At 37.8% G+C, this 19,327-nt stretch overlaps 1 protein-coding gene across 1 annotated transcript in view; it reads left to right on the top strand.

Annotated features, from left to right (window-relative positions):
* Positions 1 to 19,327, top strand: part of ITPR2 (inositol 1,4,5-trisphosphate receptor, type 2) — a 586,895-nt gene that overhangs the window by 483,051 nt on the left and 84,517 nt on the right. The window contains exons 51-53 of the mRNA XM_010856005.1: positions 2,997 to 3,161; positions 6,380 to 6,575; positions 11,038 to 11,130. Coding sequence (XP_010854307.1) covers positions 2,997 to 3,161; positions 6,380 to 6,575; positions 11,038 to 11,130 — 454 coding nt within the window. The remainder of the gene's footprint in view (positions 1 to 2,996; positions 3,162 to 6,379; positions 6,576 to 11,037; positions 11,131 to 19,327) is intronic.

Genomic DNA, 19,327 nt, shown 5'->3' with positions numbered 1-19,327 from the left:
CACATCAGGTGGCTGAATTACTGGAGCTTCAGCTTCAGCATCATTCCTTCCAGTGAAAAATGTTGGGTTAGCTAAAAAGTTTGTTTGGGTTTTTCCATAAGATCTTACAGGAAAACTCAAACAAAACTTTTCAGTCAACCCAATATATCAAGGGCAGCTTTGAAGAATAGAGAACAAAAAAATACATGGGATATTTATGGTCATTTATATTGCATTTGTGTGCTGACTGAAAGGTTCTTTCAACAGCAGTTCAGAAGAGGATGACCTTTTTAAAATTAATTTTTATTGGAGTATAGTTGCTTTGCAGAGTTGTGTTAGTTTCTGCTGTATGCAAAGTGAATCAGCTATGTGTTCACGTATATGCCCTCTGTTTTGGATTTCCTTCCCATTTAGGTCATTGCAGATTGAGCTATCCAGTAGGTCCTCATTAGTTATCTGTTTTATGCAGTGTCAATAGTGTGTGCATGTCAGTCCCAGTCTCCAATTCATCCCACTCCCCCTTTCCCTCCTTGGTGTCCATATGTTTGTTCTCTATCTCTGTGTTTCTGTTTTGCAAATAAGATCATCTATACCATTCTTCTAGATTCCACATAGATGTGTTAATATACAATGTTTGTTTTTCTGAGGATGGCCTTTTAACCACCTTGCCCAGTTCCCATACTCCCCATTTATTGTTGCCCACATGGACCCTTGCCATAGAAGCAATGATTGCCTACATAATGGTATTGATAAATGAAGGACTAGTTAGACAGTGTCCAGTAGTCATGATATGAAGAAGGAGAGTGTTTTTGTAACTTCTTTATTTCCCAGCTTTCCCTAATATTCCTAATATCCTAATATTAGGGAATTCCTAATTCCCTAATATTCCCAGCTTTCATGGAAAATGCTCAATAAGACTAGTTCACAAATTTCAAGGTTATGGGCAAGAAAAACCAGCGTTCAAGTTCTTTCCTACCCAAATCATTTATACTTGTACTTATTTCTTCATGGTATGAACACTTAAAAAGACCTCAAATTCCTTGTTTCTATTCTGTGAAGAAATAGGTGGCTGTCATTACCAGTACCAATTCCATCAAGAGAACAGGAGCATGTCCATCAACATCAAACTTTAGGTCAAAGTTCGGAAGAATTAACTTGAAACCAATAAGGCTACTCTTTATTTTTCATGCAAAAATGGCAGAGGCCCTTTCAGGCAGAAGTGTGTCCTTGCTTTTGCATCATTTGAGAAGTGAAATATGTTGCTCTTTTTGAGAACTTGAATTCAGTATATCCCTTTTACTTCGTATAAAGGATGTGTACATAGTTTTCGTGCCTGACTTTTTATGACTCAGTTTAAAGACACAATATATAAATAATTTGTGTGCAGCATATCATTCATCCTTATGAAAAGTCATAATTTAAATCTTTAATTTCATTTTTATTGAACTCCTTATTTCTGTTTCATATTAACGATTTGGGTGAGTGAATTAAACTTGCTCTTGGATAGTAAGCATAAAGACATCCATTAATACTGTTGCTATATTTAATAGTAATGTCAAGATATGATGATGTAACACCAGTAAAGTAAAACTTCATTTGACACTATTCAGGTTGTTAGCAAGATGATGAAATTGATAAAGTTGATTGTTGAGAGGATATTTAATTAACATGGAGCACACTTAGGAAAGGTTTGAAACTTTTACTTGCCATGCTGTTGGTTTGGTTAACTTCACAAGGTGCAATGATAAGCCTTTTCTCATTTTATCTGTATTGATTTGGACTTCAGAAAGTTGAAGGGAAGGTTTTTCAACTTCTCAAATTTTACTTCTGTCCAAAATGTTGTTTATTCTCCTTATGTTATTCATAATCATTCCATAAGACAATTTTTTTCATATACATTGAGAAATTTATGATGTTGCAAAGAGCAAGCTGTCTTCCTAAAGTTAGGTCTGGACACATAAAGACAAATATGGTGCCATTAGAAAATTTTTAAGGACTCAAGAAATGATCTGAAAGAACTAACTGAAATTTTGAAACCTGTAATTCTTTCCTTGATAACTAAATGGGAAAATTAGTCTTTCCATTGATAATGCAGTGATTCTAGAACCAAAGAGATGGCACCAAGTTTATGATAGCCGTGTTCTTTGGAAATCATTGCATGGGTCATTGTTATTGCCCCAAAACCTCAGTATAAATTTCTATATTCAAAAATTATGCCACAGAAGGCAATTTTAAATGTAGTTTTAACTTAAATATTAAATATTCTGTATGATACAAAGCATAATACACACTCCAAAATGCTTACTGAATAATTACCATACATACAGCTTAGAAGATACATGCAAGTATTATATTTATTTTAATATAGATAGATAAAAATATTTATTTTTTATGACTGCAGAGTAAATTTTTAAAAATAATTTTTAATTGCTTACTTGTTTAAAATAATATTCAGTGGAGAAAATCCAGGATAAAAAAATCCAGGACAAATCTCTGGTTGCTTTCTGGAAATGTATTTTTCTGTTTCATTTACAGTATGATTAAAACATTGCATGTATTACTTTTAATATGGAAGATATAATAAGTAATATTTCAAAAGTCATTGTACTAAGGACTTCATATGCGTTATGTATTATTTAATTCTTTGAAGAGTTCTCTGAGGTGGGAATTCCTTTATTCTAATTTTTGAGAAGAAACAAGCAAGGCCTACGGTTGCATGGCCTGGATCAGATAATAGTAGTGGGAAAGCTAGGATTTAAATTCAGGTCTTCTTGATTGCAGAGCTGCGTCTCTTAATCACTCTTGCTCCCTTTTCCTGGAATTGCAGAGAATACAGGGTTTGTCTGTCTGGTGTTTACATGTAGATTTGTAAGCAGTGTTGAAAAATTGCAAAATGAGAAAATCATCAAAGAAAACCACAGACTTTGCAAATAATAGGTTTTGTCAATGACCTGCTGTTTTTGTGAGCTTCACCAGTATGAATAAGACAATAAAATCGAATCTTTTCCTCCCTTTAGCTTTGTAATAAAATAGTGTTTCTGGTGAGTTTTGTTGGAAATCGGGGTACGTTCACCCGAGGCTACCGAGCGGTCATCCTGGATATGGCCTTTCTCTACCACGTGGCGTACGTCCTGGTTTGCATGCTGGGCCTCTTTGTCCATGAATTCTTCTATAGCTTCCTGGTGAGTACATCTCTATGTGGACAGTCACTGCTGAAAAACATACACAATGCTGCTGCTTCTTATGCTTCTCTCTTTGATTTTTTTAAGCAGAGTCTGGCATTGAGGACAAATTATGTTATTTTTAGACTTGCCTAGGAAAATCATGCATTATTATTATTTTTAGTCTTTTTCTCTGAGATACTACATAGGTGGTGCGATTCTTTATGTACTCTCTGAGACCCAGCTCTTGACCCAGGCTGCTTTGGGTTTTAGCCACATCATATTAGCTTAGAGATTCTTGACCAAGAAGAGGGATTTATTTTCTTGATACTGAATTCATTGTATTTATTTATAATCCCAAGTATTTTGTTTATCTTTAGAATGGCATATAAATAAACTGAGAGGGAAAGCTAACAGTTAGCAAAAAGACAATGAGTTGTTTTAAGGACAGTCTTACAATTTCAGATTTAACATGGCATTGTTGTTAAACTTATTTACATATGTCTATTCATTGGATGGACTTGCAGATTTTTTCTAAAGTTGGATTTTGGTTTTGGTTTTGTTTTTTTGTTGATTATCAGTTTTCCTTCCTATGTATATGCTCTCTAGCCATAAGCCAGGAGAGGAGTCAATACAAGTATATGATGTTTTGAACTGTAGAGCATTACCAGGTTAGCATCATGATGCCATAAGAGCAATTTCTTTATATCTTTAGCTCACAACTGATGTACAGAGGAGAGCACTACCCAGTAAAATAATTCCTAATGAACAAGCTGAAGATCTAAAAACATTATCTTGACTGGTTTGCTTACATCATGAGAGGCAAATCCATAGTCTCCTGCTGCCCTGTTATCCAGAACAGCCATGTAGGAGGATTCAATAAGATGCTACATTTTCATTTACCCTAAAGCAATGGAAAGAGCCGCAGTGAAGAGTGGATTTGTCCCTTATCAACATAAGGATACAAAATTACATTCAAGGCAGTTAAGTTAGATTAGTATTCAGCAATCAAAAGTAGATTTTTTTTTTCTAATCCAGGGATGCAAATGAATATCTTCTCTGCTCTGATTCACCATAAAACTTCCATTTAAAAAAATCTGCCTATGATATTTAATAAACAAGTTATATCATGTATTATATATGATATAATAGGTTATACCCAGAACCTTTCCCTGACTGTAATATGTAAAATTTATGACAGTGTTTTTATAAAAAACACCTCCCTGTTTATAAAATGGATAGGTTTAGTATGAGAGACTAATAATATCAAGACCCATTAAAGAAATAATATGAAAAGCATGTGAAATGATGTATGTAACTCTGCATTATTGAAGGAAAGGTTTTTGACAAAATAAGGGTATATTTGAATTATTATATGAGTTGTTAGTAGTAATGTTACTTTTAATTTGTGTTAACTTATTTTCTTTTTGCATTTTCCTCATCTTTCATCTTTGAAATTGTACAACACTGATGCTAATTTGTCTTCATTGGGTTGATTATAAAAGGATATATTTCATTTTCATGTTTAGAGTACTAGAAGGACATTTTATTGAATATAGTGCTAAAATAGTATTTCAATGTATTTTTAAATATTTTTATATTTTTAAAAAATATATGAATATGCACTCTCAGTTATGTCCACAAATGCCCGGGCATCCTTTAACCAGTAATAAAAACCACACTCTAGATTTTCCTTTCAGAAATAGAAGGAACCATTCATCTGTCTAATGTCAATACCTTTGCCTTCTCAAACTTCTGATTCCATACATATGGAATGGGGTCCCAAAATATGTATTTTTTAGCAAGCATCCCATCGGCTTCTGAAAACTAGAAACTTTCAGAAACTATCCAGAAATGAACTGGATATTTTGCCAGACCTTTTCTTTCAGCCACTGTTCAACTGAGGAAAAAATCTCCTTTCTGTCAACTAAATGTTTAAATCAGTTAAATAAGCTGGGTCAATAATTTGGAAGCTGAATAAGCATTGCTTAATTTGTCTTTATGGAAGAATATGGACTTTATTTCTAAATGTTGTAGCTCCCTCTTGAGATAAACAGATAGCAAATAGTTAAACATATGTTTTTATATTTGACCATCATAAAATATCAGTGTCTTAAAGTGAGCAAACAAGTTAATATCTTTACAGCAATTATTTGCACAGCTGCAGTTAAATTGGTAAGTCACCATATGAGCCTCAGCACTTAGAAAAACAGTGTACAAAACCCTGGTGTTTCTGAAAGGATGAGTGACACTGATAATCTTAACCAGTTCAGAAATTCTAATCATTGCCCACAGGTGGTAGAAGACAAAGCCAATTATTCCAGTGTTAAAAATACTATTCATTTCTATACTGCTATTAATGCCTTCTTTAAAGTAACTGTTAATTTATTGCTTTTAACTAGCTTTTGATAATAAACAGGTACTTTCTGATGTTTAATTTCAACATTATAACAATAAGTAAAATTTTCCTTAATGTTGACAACAGATAGCAAACACATACCTAGGTTCTTAATTAGAGCATAGATTTTCTACTACTAAATACAAAATAGATAGTAACTCATTAGAGGAAATGAATTAGCACTGTGTATTAGACTTTTGTTTCCACAAGTATATACTAAAGTAATAGATTTTGCCCTCATTCTACCTGTTTAACTAAGAAAGATGTTTACACATCTCAAATATTTTTAAATTGCATACTTTTTCTATTAATATTATAGTGGGCTCATAAAATTGAATTCTTGTCATCTCACCTCTAATCCCTTAATTAAACAATACATTGAATGAATCTGTCAATTATTCATCACGTAGGTGAACATAATTCAGCATTTTCACATTAGCTATTTTACTTATTCCAGAGGCAACTGCAGAATATTAGAAAGATTAAAAAGAGGGAATAAGCAGCTAAGTTGATTACTTATAATATTATAATTCTAAATTCAAATTTGAATTTTCTGTGCTATTTCCATGTCTTAAAAAATTGATATTTTGTTGGTTAGGAAATCAACAGATGCACATTATATATTATGTTAGAGTTATCTTTATTGAAAAGCAGTTTATTAATACATTCCAACTAGAGAAGAAATGCCTATCTTGGTTCATTTTTAAGGTCTTATTTATATTGTTATTCTCTCATGGATAAACTGAAATGGCTGCATTTGTATTTGTGATTACCCTGGTATTTGTTGCTTCATTGTATTTTTTTCCCTGCTTTTGTTTTCTTTTCTTTTTTTTTCCTGTAGCTTTTTGATTTGGTATATAGAGAAGAGACCCTGCTCAATGTCATAAAAAGTGTCACACGGAACGGCCGATCCATTATTCTAACTGCAGTTCTTGCCCTCATCCTTGTCTACCTGTTTTCCATTATTGGGTTCCTTTTTCTGAAGGATGACTTCACTATGGAGGTGGATAGGCTGAAAAACAGAACTCCCATCACAGGTAATGCAGTTAATATCCTTACAGAACTCGCAGGTTTGATCCCTGGGTTGCAGTGATCCCTAGAGAAAGAAATGACAACCAACTCCAGCGTTCTTGCCTAGGAAACCCCATGGACAGAGGATCCTGGTGGGCTGCAATCCATGGGATGGCAAAGAGTTGGACATAGTGACTGAACACGCACAGCTTGTACATAGCTTGTTAAGAGGATCACAGATAAACACTAATGGAGGCAATGTTTTCTTTCATTGCTTTGAAAACATTTTCTTATTCACTAAGAGCTCATGAGTGTGAAATACCCATAGGCTGTATGTTAGCTGACAGTGTATACTATTTAGGAAAATCTTTGTACAAGAAGCATCACATAAGCTCAGTCTCAGAACAGAAGTTTCAACAGTTGTTGACTGTACTCCAGGAGACAGTTGACAATTTCAATTCAGGGTAACTGCTTTGAGATTCTTTTCCTTGTTTCCTACTCTTTTTCCCATTGTGGGCTATCTCTCCCAAGAATATCCAGCATCATTCACAACCATTATTTCATACATTTTTCTTACAGTACATTATATTATACTTGAATAATTGGAAAGTATAAATGCTCAAAGTATTGTCATTAATACTATCAGAATTAAGACTGTCCATGAGTCTGTGGCTGTCAGAATTTCTGTGTGATATTTATTTTTGTTGTCTGACTGGTTAGCCATGCCCCATTTATACTCACTGTGATTCTTGAGATGTGAGGGGTGATTCTTTCTGTCTTACTTTGGATTTTTTATTTATTATTTTCCCTGATGATTTCTTTTTTCCCTTTTGCCTACATTTGTTGTTTTGGTTAAATTTCATTCTTACTCTCGTTTCACTCTCCTGTTTTGCTAGATGGACATCATAGTTACTGCACTTTGCTAACAGTTTCTCTGGGTGATTCCACTGCCTGTGGATTGCAGGGAAGGGAAGCCACAAAATAACACTCTCTTTCTTCAAACCATCAAATTTAAAAGCAGGATTGAATTAGTGGTGCTTTTAAAATATGGGATAATTAAGTGGCATTTAAATCTATTAGAGTCTAAGTGATCAAAGCGTAGAATAGAAACATCATATACATAAGTTGAAAGTTATTAAACTTGAGACTGAATTTCAGACCTAGGTAGTAGTCTTTGTTCACAGCCACATTGTACATTTTCTGCTATGACCTTTCTTGTTCTTCCTTAAATGTTTCTTTATCCAGAGATTTACAGGTAAAAATATTTATAGGAAAACCTCATCTGTACAAATACACCCAAAACTCCACTTGTACTAAACTGTGAATTCCTATTCTCAAAAATCTTTGTCTTAAGTATTTACTAGGCTTAATCATATTGATTTATTCAATACAGAGTAAGTCTGACCCTTGAGTGAAGTTGTTCAGTTGTGTCCGACTCTTTGTGACCCCGTGGACTGTAGCCCACCAGGCTCCTCTGTCCATGGGATTCTCCAGGCAAGAATACTAGAGTGGGTAGCCATTTCCTTCTCCAGGGGATCTTCCCAACCGAGGGATCGAACCCAGGTCTCCCGCTTTGCAGGCAGATGCTTTAACCTCTGAGCCACCAGGGAAGTCCAGGAAGCCTGACCCTTGGGCATCATAATTTCTGGATTCAAATGTATATAGTCATTATTGTTTTATGAATCTTGTAGTAAATAATTTTAATTGTGTTGTTTTAAAAGTAGGTTAGTGTCATTATATTATGGATATATTTTCCTTAGAAATATTATATTTTAAAGTCTTTTATGTCTTTTTTTTACAAAATAAGTAGCACTGAAACTAAAATGTCAAGATCATCACTAAAAATAATTATACGTTTATATGAAAACTGTTAAATAAAGCATTTGTAAATGCTATACAAATCTAGCACTCAAAACCAGCTAACTAAGTTAAACTTTTGATTCTTCAAAGACTGAGAGCTTTTTGTTTCATAGAGAGTGTGTGTATGTGATACCATTTCTTTGGAAAATCACTCATATTTACGTTGTTCATTGTTCAGTCACTCTGTCATGTCCAACTCTTTGCGACCCCATGGACTGCAGCACGCCAGGCTTCCCTGTCCTTCACTAACTCCCAAAGTTTGCTCAAAATCATGTCCATTGAGTTGGTGATGACATCCAACCATCTTATCCTCTGTCTCCCCCTTCTCCTGCCCGTAATCTTTCCCAGCACCAGGGTCTTTTCCAATGAGTCAGTTCTTCGCATCAGGTGGCCGAAATAATGGAGCTTTGGCTTAATTTCTAATTCTGTATATTATGGCTGCTGATACATAGCATAAAGTTTATCTTTCAGTTATTAAACACTATTTTCTCCCAGAGTTGAGTGAAATTGTCAAAGATACACATCTGGAGAGCAAGTGAAATTGGGAGTATATAAATACACAACCCTTCAGGGAATGTGAAGAGTCAGGGAGCAAAGAGGAGGTTGAGATTCTAGAGTGAATGACAGGAGCATCACAGGCACGTGGGAGAACAGGGGACCGATAATTTGCCAATGGCCTTGGGAATTCAGCACAATGCAGATCCCACCTTTGGCACCAGTAGAATCTGACTGTCTAGGTGCAGGAGGCTCCATCTGACAGTGTTCAGGGGAATCCACATGTTAGGTGAGCCCAAGGAGTTGGAGAGTAAGTGGTGTTGCCAGGTGGAGGGTCCGGAGTCTCCCCTGCTATCCCTCTTCCCTCTCCTCAGCACTGGCCTCCTATCTCTCAACCTCCTTTCCTCTTCCCAGAAAACTGTAGAAACTTCCCAGATGGCTTCAGATGGCATCCTCTCTTCTGCTCGTCCATGTCATTCATTGCAACCATGGCTCTGGTTCTGTGTCTTATGCATTCAGAACCTTGCTGGATCCTGGGCTGGCTGTGGAATGCTTTGTTTAAAATCCTTAGCCTGGAAGCTCTGCCTCGTCTGTGCCTTTGCGGTGCCCCTTTTCATAACAGCTTGTTCCCGGAACTGCAACCTTTGCTCTCTACCTATGTAAATCCTATCTCCTCGAGATGGATCTTTTTCTGAAAAGCTTTGTATTTTCCTTTTTAGAATTCCCTTCTCCCTCTCCTGATGTACTCCTTCACTTCACCTGTACTTCACTTCCTTTATTCAGCTATAACTATGTCTGTATGTCTCTGTGTTCCCTAATGTGGGTTCTTCAAGGCCCCAACTCTGAGCCCTCAGAGCCTAGCACAAAGTGAGTAAATATTTACTAATTTAAGGGAATGGCTATAAGGGACACTCAGGAACCTCACCTCTCTTTCTCTGACCACCTGACTCACACTACACCAGTGATACACCTGCCAAGCTGCCCCAGTCAGGGTGCGGGGAGAGACAGAGGTGAAATCGGCGACCTCCTTCCTCATAGACCCCAGCTCTCTCATCTCCAGGGCTTGTGTCAGCAGCAAACCCAGGCCTAGTCCCTCTCCTCATCACATGACCGAACTCCAGCCACCATTCTCCATTTCCACCCTCTCCTCATTAAACAACCAGGCTAACCTTGCGGGGGTGCTGCCCTGAAATGCACTTGAATATTTTTTCAGTGTATGAAAATGAACGGATGGAAGAGGAAATGGCAGCCCACTCCAGCATTCTTGCCTGGGAAATCCCCTGGACAGAGGAGCCTGGCAGGCTACAGTCCATGGGGTCACAAAGAGTTAGATACAACTTAATGGTTAAACAACCAAGAAGACAATAAACGAAATGTGCTTAAAGGGCAAAAAAAAAAAAAAAAAGTGAACCAAATCCTCTCCCTGTATCTTCTGGACTTTCCTTGATGGCTTCATCAAGGAAAATAAATGGGTTTGAGAGGAATGAACCTCTTCACTTTGTTACTAACAGCAAACTATGTGAAACTTTTTTATGTGGAGAAGAAGGTTGCTATTTTCTGTTACATCTGGGCCAGGGAGGTAGGTGGTAAGCCAGCAAGCAGATGGATCCTTGGGGACTAAGGACAAAAAGGAAGATCCGGAAAGGGATCTGGCAGATGATTCTCGCTTCCTTCAGATACTTTATGCCCTGTGCCCAGGAGCCCACATTTTACAGTTAGAGCTGCCACCTCCAGCCATGGGCATCAGTGGCTGAGAGCTCATGGGGGTGCCAACGACCCTGGGGGACCGTGTTGCTGGCATTTCCAAGTCACAGCCCTGAATGCATTTGGCCATGGGAAACTTGTTATACAGGGTGGTTAGCGCCTACAGAATTATTAATACTTTATCTCAGCCACTTTAAAAAGACAGAAAAGGCTTTTAGTGGGTTGGTCCAAGAACCTATTCTCTATTTATAAAATTGCTTCAGTAGGCAAAACTGTATTCAGAGTTCCACACTAACTTAACCAAAACCTTTAGGAAGGCAGCTAATTTGGAGTAATAGTGCCTTTTATGTGTGTGCCTTTGTAATTTATGCTCACTTCTTGTCACTTGTATATTCACCTCTTTACCCTGTCTCTGCTATGTGTTCTCAGGTAGCAATGCAGTTCCTACGATGACTTTAACTTCAATCCTGAGTACGTGCGAAAAGGACAACTGCTCACCTACAATACCAGCTTCAAATACAGGTTTGTAAAAGGGGCTCCAGGACAGCATGAACTCAATGATTCTGAAGTTATGTTTAGTTGATTAAAGTTATTACAGCTTGAAGCTTCCCTGATGGCTCATTCGATAAAGAATCCACCTGCAATGCAGGAGACCAGGGTTCAACCCCAGGGTTGGGAAGATTCCCCTGAAGTTAGAAAGTTGCTCTGAAAATTTCATGGTGAGTTGAAATAGAATGGAGGGTAAAAGAACCTAAAAGTTTCAAACTAGAGAAAGGATTCTCATATCCAACATTTTGTATTCTCACCCTGTTCTTTATATAATTTCTAATCATGAGAATTTTTCAGATTTACTCTGTGGTACATACTGCTAAAAATGCTGTTACTATATTGCAAAACCATACTGCACTAAGCAAGACCCTTTCCACTGTTTAGCCTTTCACTAAGAGTGTATTACCTTTAACAAAAGAATCCATCCATTAACAAAGAATGGAAAAGCATGGGTTTAGAACTCAAAAGGCTTGGTTATAATTCCTGACCTGTCGCTTTCTAGATTTAGGTCTTGTATATATTATGTAAATTTCCTAGATTTTGTTCAGATGGCTTGTCCTAACAGAGAGGAAGGAAGGAAGGGAGGCAGGCAGGGAGATAAGGAGGTAATAGATAGATATATAGATAGATAGATAGATAGATAGGGCTTATGATATTTTCTTGCCTGCAAGGAACAAATGTAACCATACATACAAAAAATTTTTTAAACTGTACATTGTCCTCTTAGGATGTGGCAGGAATTTGGAAACTAGGGCATATGTGAAATTTAATGAATTGTAGAAGGAATTAGTGATCTATTTCCAGAAGCAGCAGAGATTTAGGAAGTGTTTAGATATTTCAAGAGTTCTATATATAAAAAAGGAATGGATTTAATCTCTGTGATATATACAAAAGGCAAAATTGGACTCAGAGAAAGTGAGGGAAGCAAGAGTTAAACACAGCATAAGGATGGATTTCCTCCCTTCCATCCAGAAGGACATTGTTTAGTCATAACAATAGAGGATTTTTCCCCAAGTTGCTTCTTACCATATGATGTCGCACTATTGCTTGAAGCCCAACAAAAACGAACAATCCCTTCTACTGACTGAATGTTTCATTCTCTATGACCTAAAGGGCGAGTTAAACACATTCATATGTTCCATTGTGCTTTGAAGGTGGCTCAGTCGTAAAGAATCCGCCTGCCAGTGCAGGAGATACAGGAGATGCAGGTTTGATCCCTGGGATGGGAAGATCCCCTGAAGGAGGGCAGGTCCCTGGGTTGGGAAGATCCCCTGGAGGAAAGCATGTCAACTCACTCTAGTATCTGTGCCTGGAAAATCCCATGAACACAGAAGCCTGGTGGGCTACAGTCCATAGTGTCGTAAAGAGTCAGACGTGGCTGAGCAAGCACGCACGTGTATGTTCCATTCCCATGTGCCAGCAGCTCTAGGCACTGTGAGCAGAGACCACTCGGACTTCTTTTCTCCCTGACCTCCTGGGTACCCAGTTCAGGCCTATAAACCACAAACCAGTTTGTTCTCTCTTTGTGTAGCTTTACTGTGCTCTGCAGTTTCTGAAATCCCATTACATGCCTCCTCAGGCTTGTACACCTCCAGTCTCTTCATTCTTGCCTATGTATTATGGCCATGACTCGTCATGTAACACTCCAAGGCAAGAGGTTGAATGGGGTGATCATTTTCAGGATAGTGCAATTTGCAGTCACACCACACTCTTGACCCATATTTGACTGACTCTCAGTTAAAATGCTGTTCTTCAGTGTTTCAGCTATAAAGCCATAAATGCCTATTCTGTGGTCACGTAATTGGGAGTTTGGGATTTCAAGTATAAAACCATGCATTTATATTTATATATTTCTGCCAACCCATAGCCCCAGGCTGTCCCAGTTTTCCCTGTGAATAGAGGAGGGGCGTCTTGACCAGATGGTCTCTAGGTTTCAGGTCCCTTCCAGTGCTCACGTGCCATGAGCTCATGGTGTCCTAATGAATCGTGATTCTGTTAAGCAGTATATTCATTCTCTCTCGTGTCATCGTCAAGTCTGATAAGCTCTAAAACAGGGGTTAGCAAACTTGGCCCATGGGGAAATCTGAGAAAAAAACATGTCAAATGTCACTTGTTTCTGTACAGCTCTCAGGCTAAGAATGTTTGCAACTGAATTCATTGACTTTATTTATAGTCTCAAATATTGTTATGTGTCTTTAGAATGGCATATAAATAAAATAAGAGGGAAAGTTAACTCAGCAAAAAGAGAATGAGTATTTTTAACGACAGTCTTAAAGTTTCATATTTAATATGTAGCTTTTGTTAAACTTATTTGCATTAAAGTTTTTTTTTTCCTTTAAAGAAAAAGATGCATTGGAGACTATATGTAACCCACAAGGCCTAAAATATTTGTCTTGTGGCTCTTAATAGAATAAATTTTGCCAGCCTCTAGAAGATTTTCACAAAAGGTGCTAGAAATGTTACATGGAGACAATGCTAAGAACAGTCCTTGGCATGCAGCCACTGAAAACAAACTTTCAGATTGTTGTAGGCACGTTTTGTGCATCATTCACCCACAAAGAAATCTGTCTTAAATAAACTACCATTTAGCCCATGTTCCTCTGTCTTTAAAAAAAAATATATGACATGAGGCTACTTCTTAATGCCTCCTTGCCAAAGCCTGGATACGTAAAATCTGCCAGTATTCTCAATTTGAGGTTAGTCAGAACCCATATTGTCTTTCTTTTGATCCTGACTCCTTCCCACATTATCCTTTAAATGACATCCCTTATCTGGGGGAATCAGCATTAATCTTATTTGTCATAGTTTGCAGAGTTTATCATAATATCAAGTTCAGGTCTGTAGATGTTTCTCTTCTCTTGCCATTATCCATGATTCAAAAAAATCACAGACAGCTATTTCAAAGATGTAGACCTAGTTTAAGTAGCTGGCTAAATTTAAATCGCTCTTGGGATCTTTCGGCTACCTTGAACATCAATTTATTGTCTTAAGTAGTTGTTACTTCTTCAATTCAACATTCTTTCTCCTTGACCGAATATGAAAACAAGTATGTTAAAAAATTTACTTTCTTGTTAGCAAAAGTATTTTAACAACATGATCTCAAGTAGAGTGGCCAGGCAAGAAAGAATACTGGATTGGGTTGCCATTTCCTCTTCTAGAGGATCTTCCTGACCCAGGGATCGAACCCACTTCTGCTGCATCTTCTGCACTGGCAGATGGATTGTTTACCACTGTACATTGGCACAGGGGGCTGGAAAATTCTTTGCTGTGGGGACTGTCTTGCGCATTGCAGGATACTTAGTAGCATCTCTGGTCCCTACCCTCTAAATGCCAGTAGTATTCCTGCCTTGTTACTGTTGCTATTCAGTTGCCAAGTCGTGTCCAGCTCTTTGTGACCTCATGGACTGCAGCAGGCCACATCTCTCTATCCCTCACCATTTCTCAGAGTTTGCCCAAGTTCATGTCCATAGAATATGATGCCATCCAACCATCTCATCCTCTGTTGCCCTCTTCTCCTTCTGCCTTCAATCTTTCCCAGCATCAGGGTCTTTTCCAATGATTGGGCTGTTTGCATCAGATAGCCTAATTATTAGAACTTCAGTTTCAGTATCAGTCCTTCCAGTGAGTATTAAAGGTTAATTCCCTTTATGAAAAGGAAAAAAAAAAATTTTTTTTCCTTTTTTAAAAAACAAATATACTGAAACAGTGGTTTGATTTTAAGAGGAAAATATTGGTTTGTCAGTAAACCAACAAAGAAACTGGTGTTCCTCCTGCCAGAGTTTATAAGGGAGGCTGACCCAGCACAGCAGCTGAGCATCAGTGGTGCTTGTCCACCACTCAGCATCCAGAAGCTCTAAGGTGCAGTGTGAGAGCCGTGGGAGCCCACTTGCCAAGAATGAGGTCCTCCAGGTCATACATGGGCGCACACATCCCAGGATGTGGCTGTCCAGCTCTGTGCAAGTCTGCGAATTTCAGGCTTTTGTCTGTTCCCCAGGCCTTGTTGTAGATGCTCAGCCAAGTATTCTGGTGTCATTGTTTCACATATTCTCACTAAATGTGATATTTTGACCTTAACATTTAACACAATGAAGTGTTTTTGTAAATTAGAAATTAAGCCAAATCAGTACAGATCCTCAGTGATGACAGTGATATATTAATAATTATGAAAACCTTGTGTATTCATTCATTTATCCATACAACAACATTTGTTGAGTCTCTATTATGGGCCAGCCATTGAATAAAAGATAATCCTGGACATTATGGAATTTATAAAATAGTGAGGGAAGCAAAGTTGCAAAATATGGAACTATGTATGGTGCTATGATAGGTAATCACAAGAGAGCCTGGCTGTTGACAATCAGAGAAGCCCTTCTGAGGAGGGATTATTTACACTGAGATTTGGAGGATAAAGGGGGCCAGTCAGGCCAAGAGGAAGAAAAAGCCATCTAGACTCAGGGAACTGCATAAATGAAGGCCTTGAGGCATGTTCAGGGATAGAAAAATGCTACTAACTATCCTCATATTATAGGTAGAAACACTGAAGGACAGAGCCATTCAGTAAGATCACAGCTAGTAAATCAATTTAGATCTCTGATTCAAGGCCTATGTTCCAGCCTTCTAAATTTTATCACCTCCTAATTAAAGGATTAATCTCTACAAATTATTTATTTCCTAGCCAAAATTTAGAGATTGTTATAATTCTGCCTACCATATTGCCTTTCCCCTAAGAGTGCTTAGATTTTCTTTATGCATATTGTCTTCTGAGGCAATTTCTTAAAAAATAAATCTTCTCTCTTATGTGTTTATCAACTGGAGTTAATGCTCTCACCTGTCCCCCTGGCCTGAGGATGCTTGGCAATGTCTGGAGACATTTCTGGTGGCCATGACTCTGGGAAGAGTCCTACTGGCATTTAGAGGGTAGGGACCAGAGATGCTACTAAGTATCCTGCAATGCGCAAGACAGTCCCCACAGCAAAGAATTTTCCAGCCCCCTGTGCCAATGTACAGTGGTAAACAATCCATCTGCCAGTGCAGAAGATGCAGCAGAAGTGGGTTCGATCCCTGGGTTGGGAAGATCCGCTTGAAGAGGAAATGGCAACCCAATCCAGTATTCTTTCTTGCCTGGAAAATTCCATGGACAGAGGAGCCTGATGGCTCCAATCCATGTGGTCGCAAAGAGTTGGGCACAACTGAACACAGCACAAATGTCAATAGTATTAAGACTGAGAAACCCTGTTCTGTCATAAATCCTGTTTGGATACTGGTTTATATTATAGCTCTGAATGCACATGAATAAAAGATTTCCCACAATACCACTATAACCCGTCACTTTTACCTACTACGTTATACAGAGAACAGAACTTCCTTTTTCCCTATGGACAGATGGGGACAGTTCTTCCAGGCATAGCACCCCAGGGGCAGAGTCTCCATTTTTTTAGGCTGGACCTGAGCTAGAAGTTGTGGGGAAAGCTGGGTATGATTTTGCAAGGGAAGCTCCCAGAGTAGGGAGGAAAGAATCCTGCAGGGATTTCAGCACTGGAGGTGTGATAGAGAGGCCGGTGGGAGATAGAGTTGGTGGCCATAGCTGTTCATCATTAGGGATCATTCCTAAATGAGTATTAAAAGCTACAGGAAAGCTTGTATTAATCTCCTTTTCCTTCTGTGCCCTTTTTACATTTGACATGGTAAGTGATGAAATCCATTTGATTGAAAATGGATTTGATCTTGGAGCCCTGGCCACCTTGAAATTTTGGCCACATGTGTTTAACTGCAAAAGTAGAATGAAAGCTAGAACCTGGGGTTTGTTGTCCAGCATGTGTCACTTAGATTTAAAAATAACTTTGTTATGTGTTTAAGACCAGGATGAAATTTTAATTTGCAAGCCCTAGTGTGCATTTGTGAAGGTTTTGGTTTGTCACCTAGTGGAGAGCAGGTCCACATTACAAAAGACCCGGACACACACAGAAGCGTGATAACAAGCCTCGCGGGGAGTGGGAGGCTGAGCTGCCAGCTCCTGGGGAAGCTCCACGAACGTGGGTAGGGTCATTGTCCCAGAGGCAGCAAATCCTTGTGGCAGCTGGCAACCAACTGTGATGGAATAAAGAAACAAAAAACCTTTTATTTGCTGCAGACCTCCCTGACTTCCTGGAAAAAAAAATATTCTCTTTAAAAAAAAAAACAAACTGATTTTCAAAAAAAGTAAGATTTTTTTGAGGCAAGAGCTGGACATGACTGAGCATGTGCATATGCATATTATATATATAATATGCGCGTGTGGGTGTTAAAGCCTCTTCAGTAATGTCCAACTCTGTGCAACCTATGGACTGTGGCCTGCCAGTCCCCTCTGTCCATGAAATTTTCCAGGCAAGAATACTAGAGTGGGTTGCCATGCTCTCCTCCAGGGAATCCTCCTGACCTAGGAAACGACTCACATCTCCTGCAGCTCCTGCATTGCAGGCAGATTCCTTACTCCTGAGCCACCAAGGAAGCCCTATATATGACATATATTGCAATTATTTTCTAAGTTCAAATCATTTGAATAGACAGGAAAAAGAGGAAGTTAACAGATGTCCAACATCTATGGGTTATTCACATTGAATATATTCTGGTATTTTACTGTAATAAAAAAGACTGATGAATAGCAGAAACCAGTCAGTCTTTATATTGCTCTACATTTTGTCTTCCTACTGGGTGTCCAATGTTTTCATTTTTTTTCCCTAATAGTTTTTTTAAATCAGCAATTCCATATTGAGTTGATTGTGATTAAAGTTCAAGGCCAACACACATGAAGTTCTCAATTGTACTCATAGTTTCAAATATATCTCAATGGCAATCTGTTGCTTTCCAAGAAACCATAAAAAAGAAATAATTGTTACAGCAGAAAAATGGCATTAGTAAACACTCTTATTCAAGCATGTCCAGTATTAAAAAAATTTACAGACTAACACCTCAGATCAGGGGAATTATTTCAGAGTCAATAGGATATATTTTTATTTCTTTTCTCATATGAAACATTCCTATTAGGAATTTTAAAAAATCCTTCATAATACTACTAAACTGAAAATGAGGATAATTTAACCTCATATTATTCAAGTACAGAATTTGTTGATTGTATTAAAACTATAGCTTTGCATGAGATTTGACAGCCATCTATCAATAAGATTGCTAATTATGATACCTAGAATTTATTACACCCTAAATACACGCCAAGCAGTGTTCTAAGTTACTTACATGAATATACTTAGTTCTTAAAATGTATCCACGTGAAAGTCTATTTCCATTAAGTTTTCCTTTCTGCATGTAAACAACTGTGTCCTCTCACTTCCTTTAGAACCATCTCTGTTTTTCATCATTCCCCCTTTGCCATCATTAGTTCGATCATTGTTCTTATAACTGGAATCTTTTCCTTATTACCATCTAGTCTCTTTTCTTATAAACACTTTTGGGTCTTAATTGAATCTTCTTTAGCATTCGCTTATTCTGCCCCCCCAAACTAATATCCTATTAATCTCTTTCCTTGCAGTACCTACTTTTTCTCTAAAAACAATTGATGTACACTCTCTCCTTCAATTTCTGAATCAACTCTCTTCTCTTCCACTATTTGCCATCTTCCTATTGTTTCCTGATGACCTAATCGTTAAATCCAGTGACCTTTTCTTCTTTTTCCTTGCCTTTGACCCTTGTGTAATTTTGATGTTTTTTGTTATTCTCTTCATCTTTAAATTAGTGTCTTCCTTAATTTTGAATCACAGTACATCATAGCTCTCTTGTCCTCTCTAGCCTTTTAAAATGTTTTCTCATTTTCATATCCCATAAACAAAGATCCTCTTAGATTCTTCCCTTGTCTTCATCAAAACACAAGCATCTAATTCCTCCTCCCAAAGTTTCTGTTTCTGTGTTTAATGAGACCATCCTTTCCCAAGTGACCGCTGGCTGGAAGCTTCAGTCTGGTGCTTAACATTGCCATCTCCTTCCTATCAAGTCCCACTAGTTCCTGTTCTTTCATCCTTTTTATTCTCACAGCCATTACTCCAATTCAGACTCATAGCACTTCATGCCTGAATTATTGCAACTGCCTCTTAAGTGGTCTTCCTGCATCTAGTCATTCTCTCCTCTTCAGTTCACCCACTATATCACTGCTAAGACCACTTGTCAGAAATCACTGCTTTGA

The sequence above is a fragment of the Bison bison genome, unplaced genomic scaffold (assembly GCF_000754665.1).
Source record: "Bison bison bison isolate TAMUID 2011002044 unplaced genomic scaffold, Bison_UMD1.0 scf7180017864370, whole genome shotgun sequence".
Taxonomy (NCBI): domain Eukaryota; kingdom Metazoa; phylum Chordata; class Mammalia; order Artiodactyla; family Bovidae; genus Bison; species Bison bison.
Note: the sequence above shows the minus strand (reverse complement) of the source record. Positions and strands in the feature narration are given on the sequence as shown.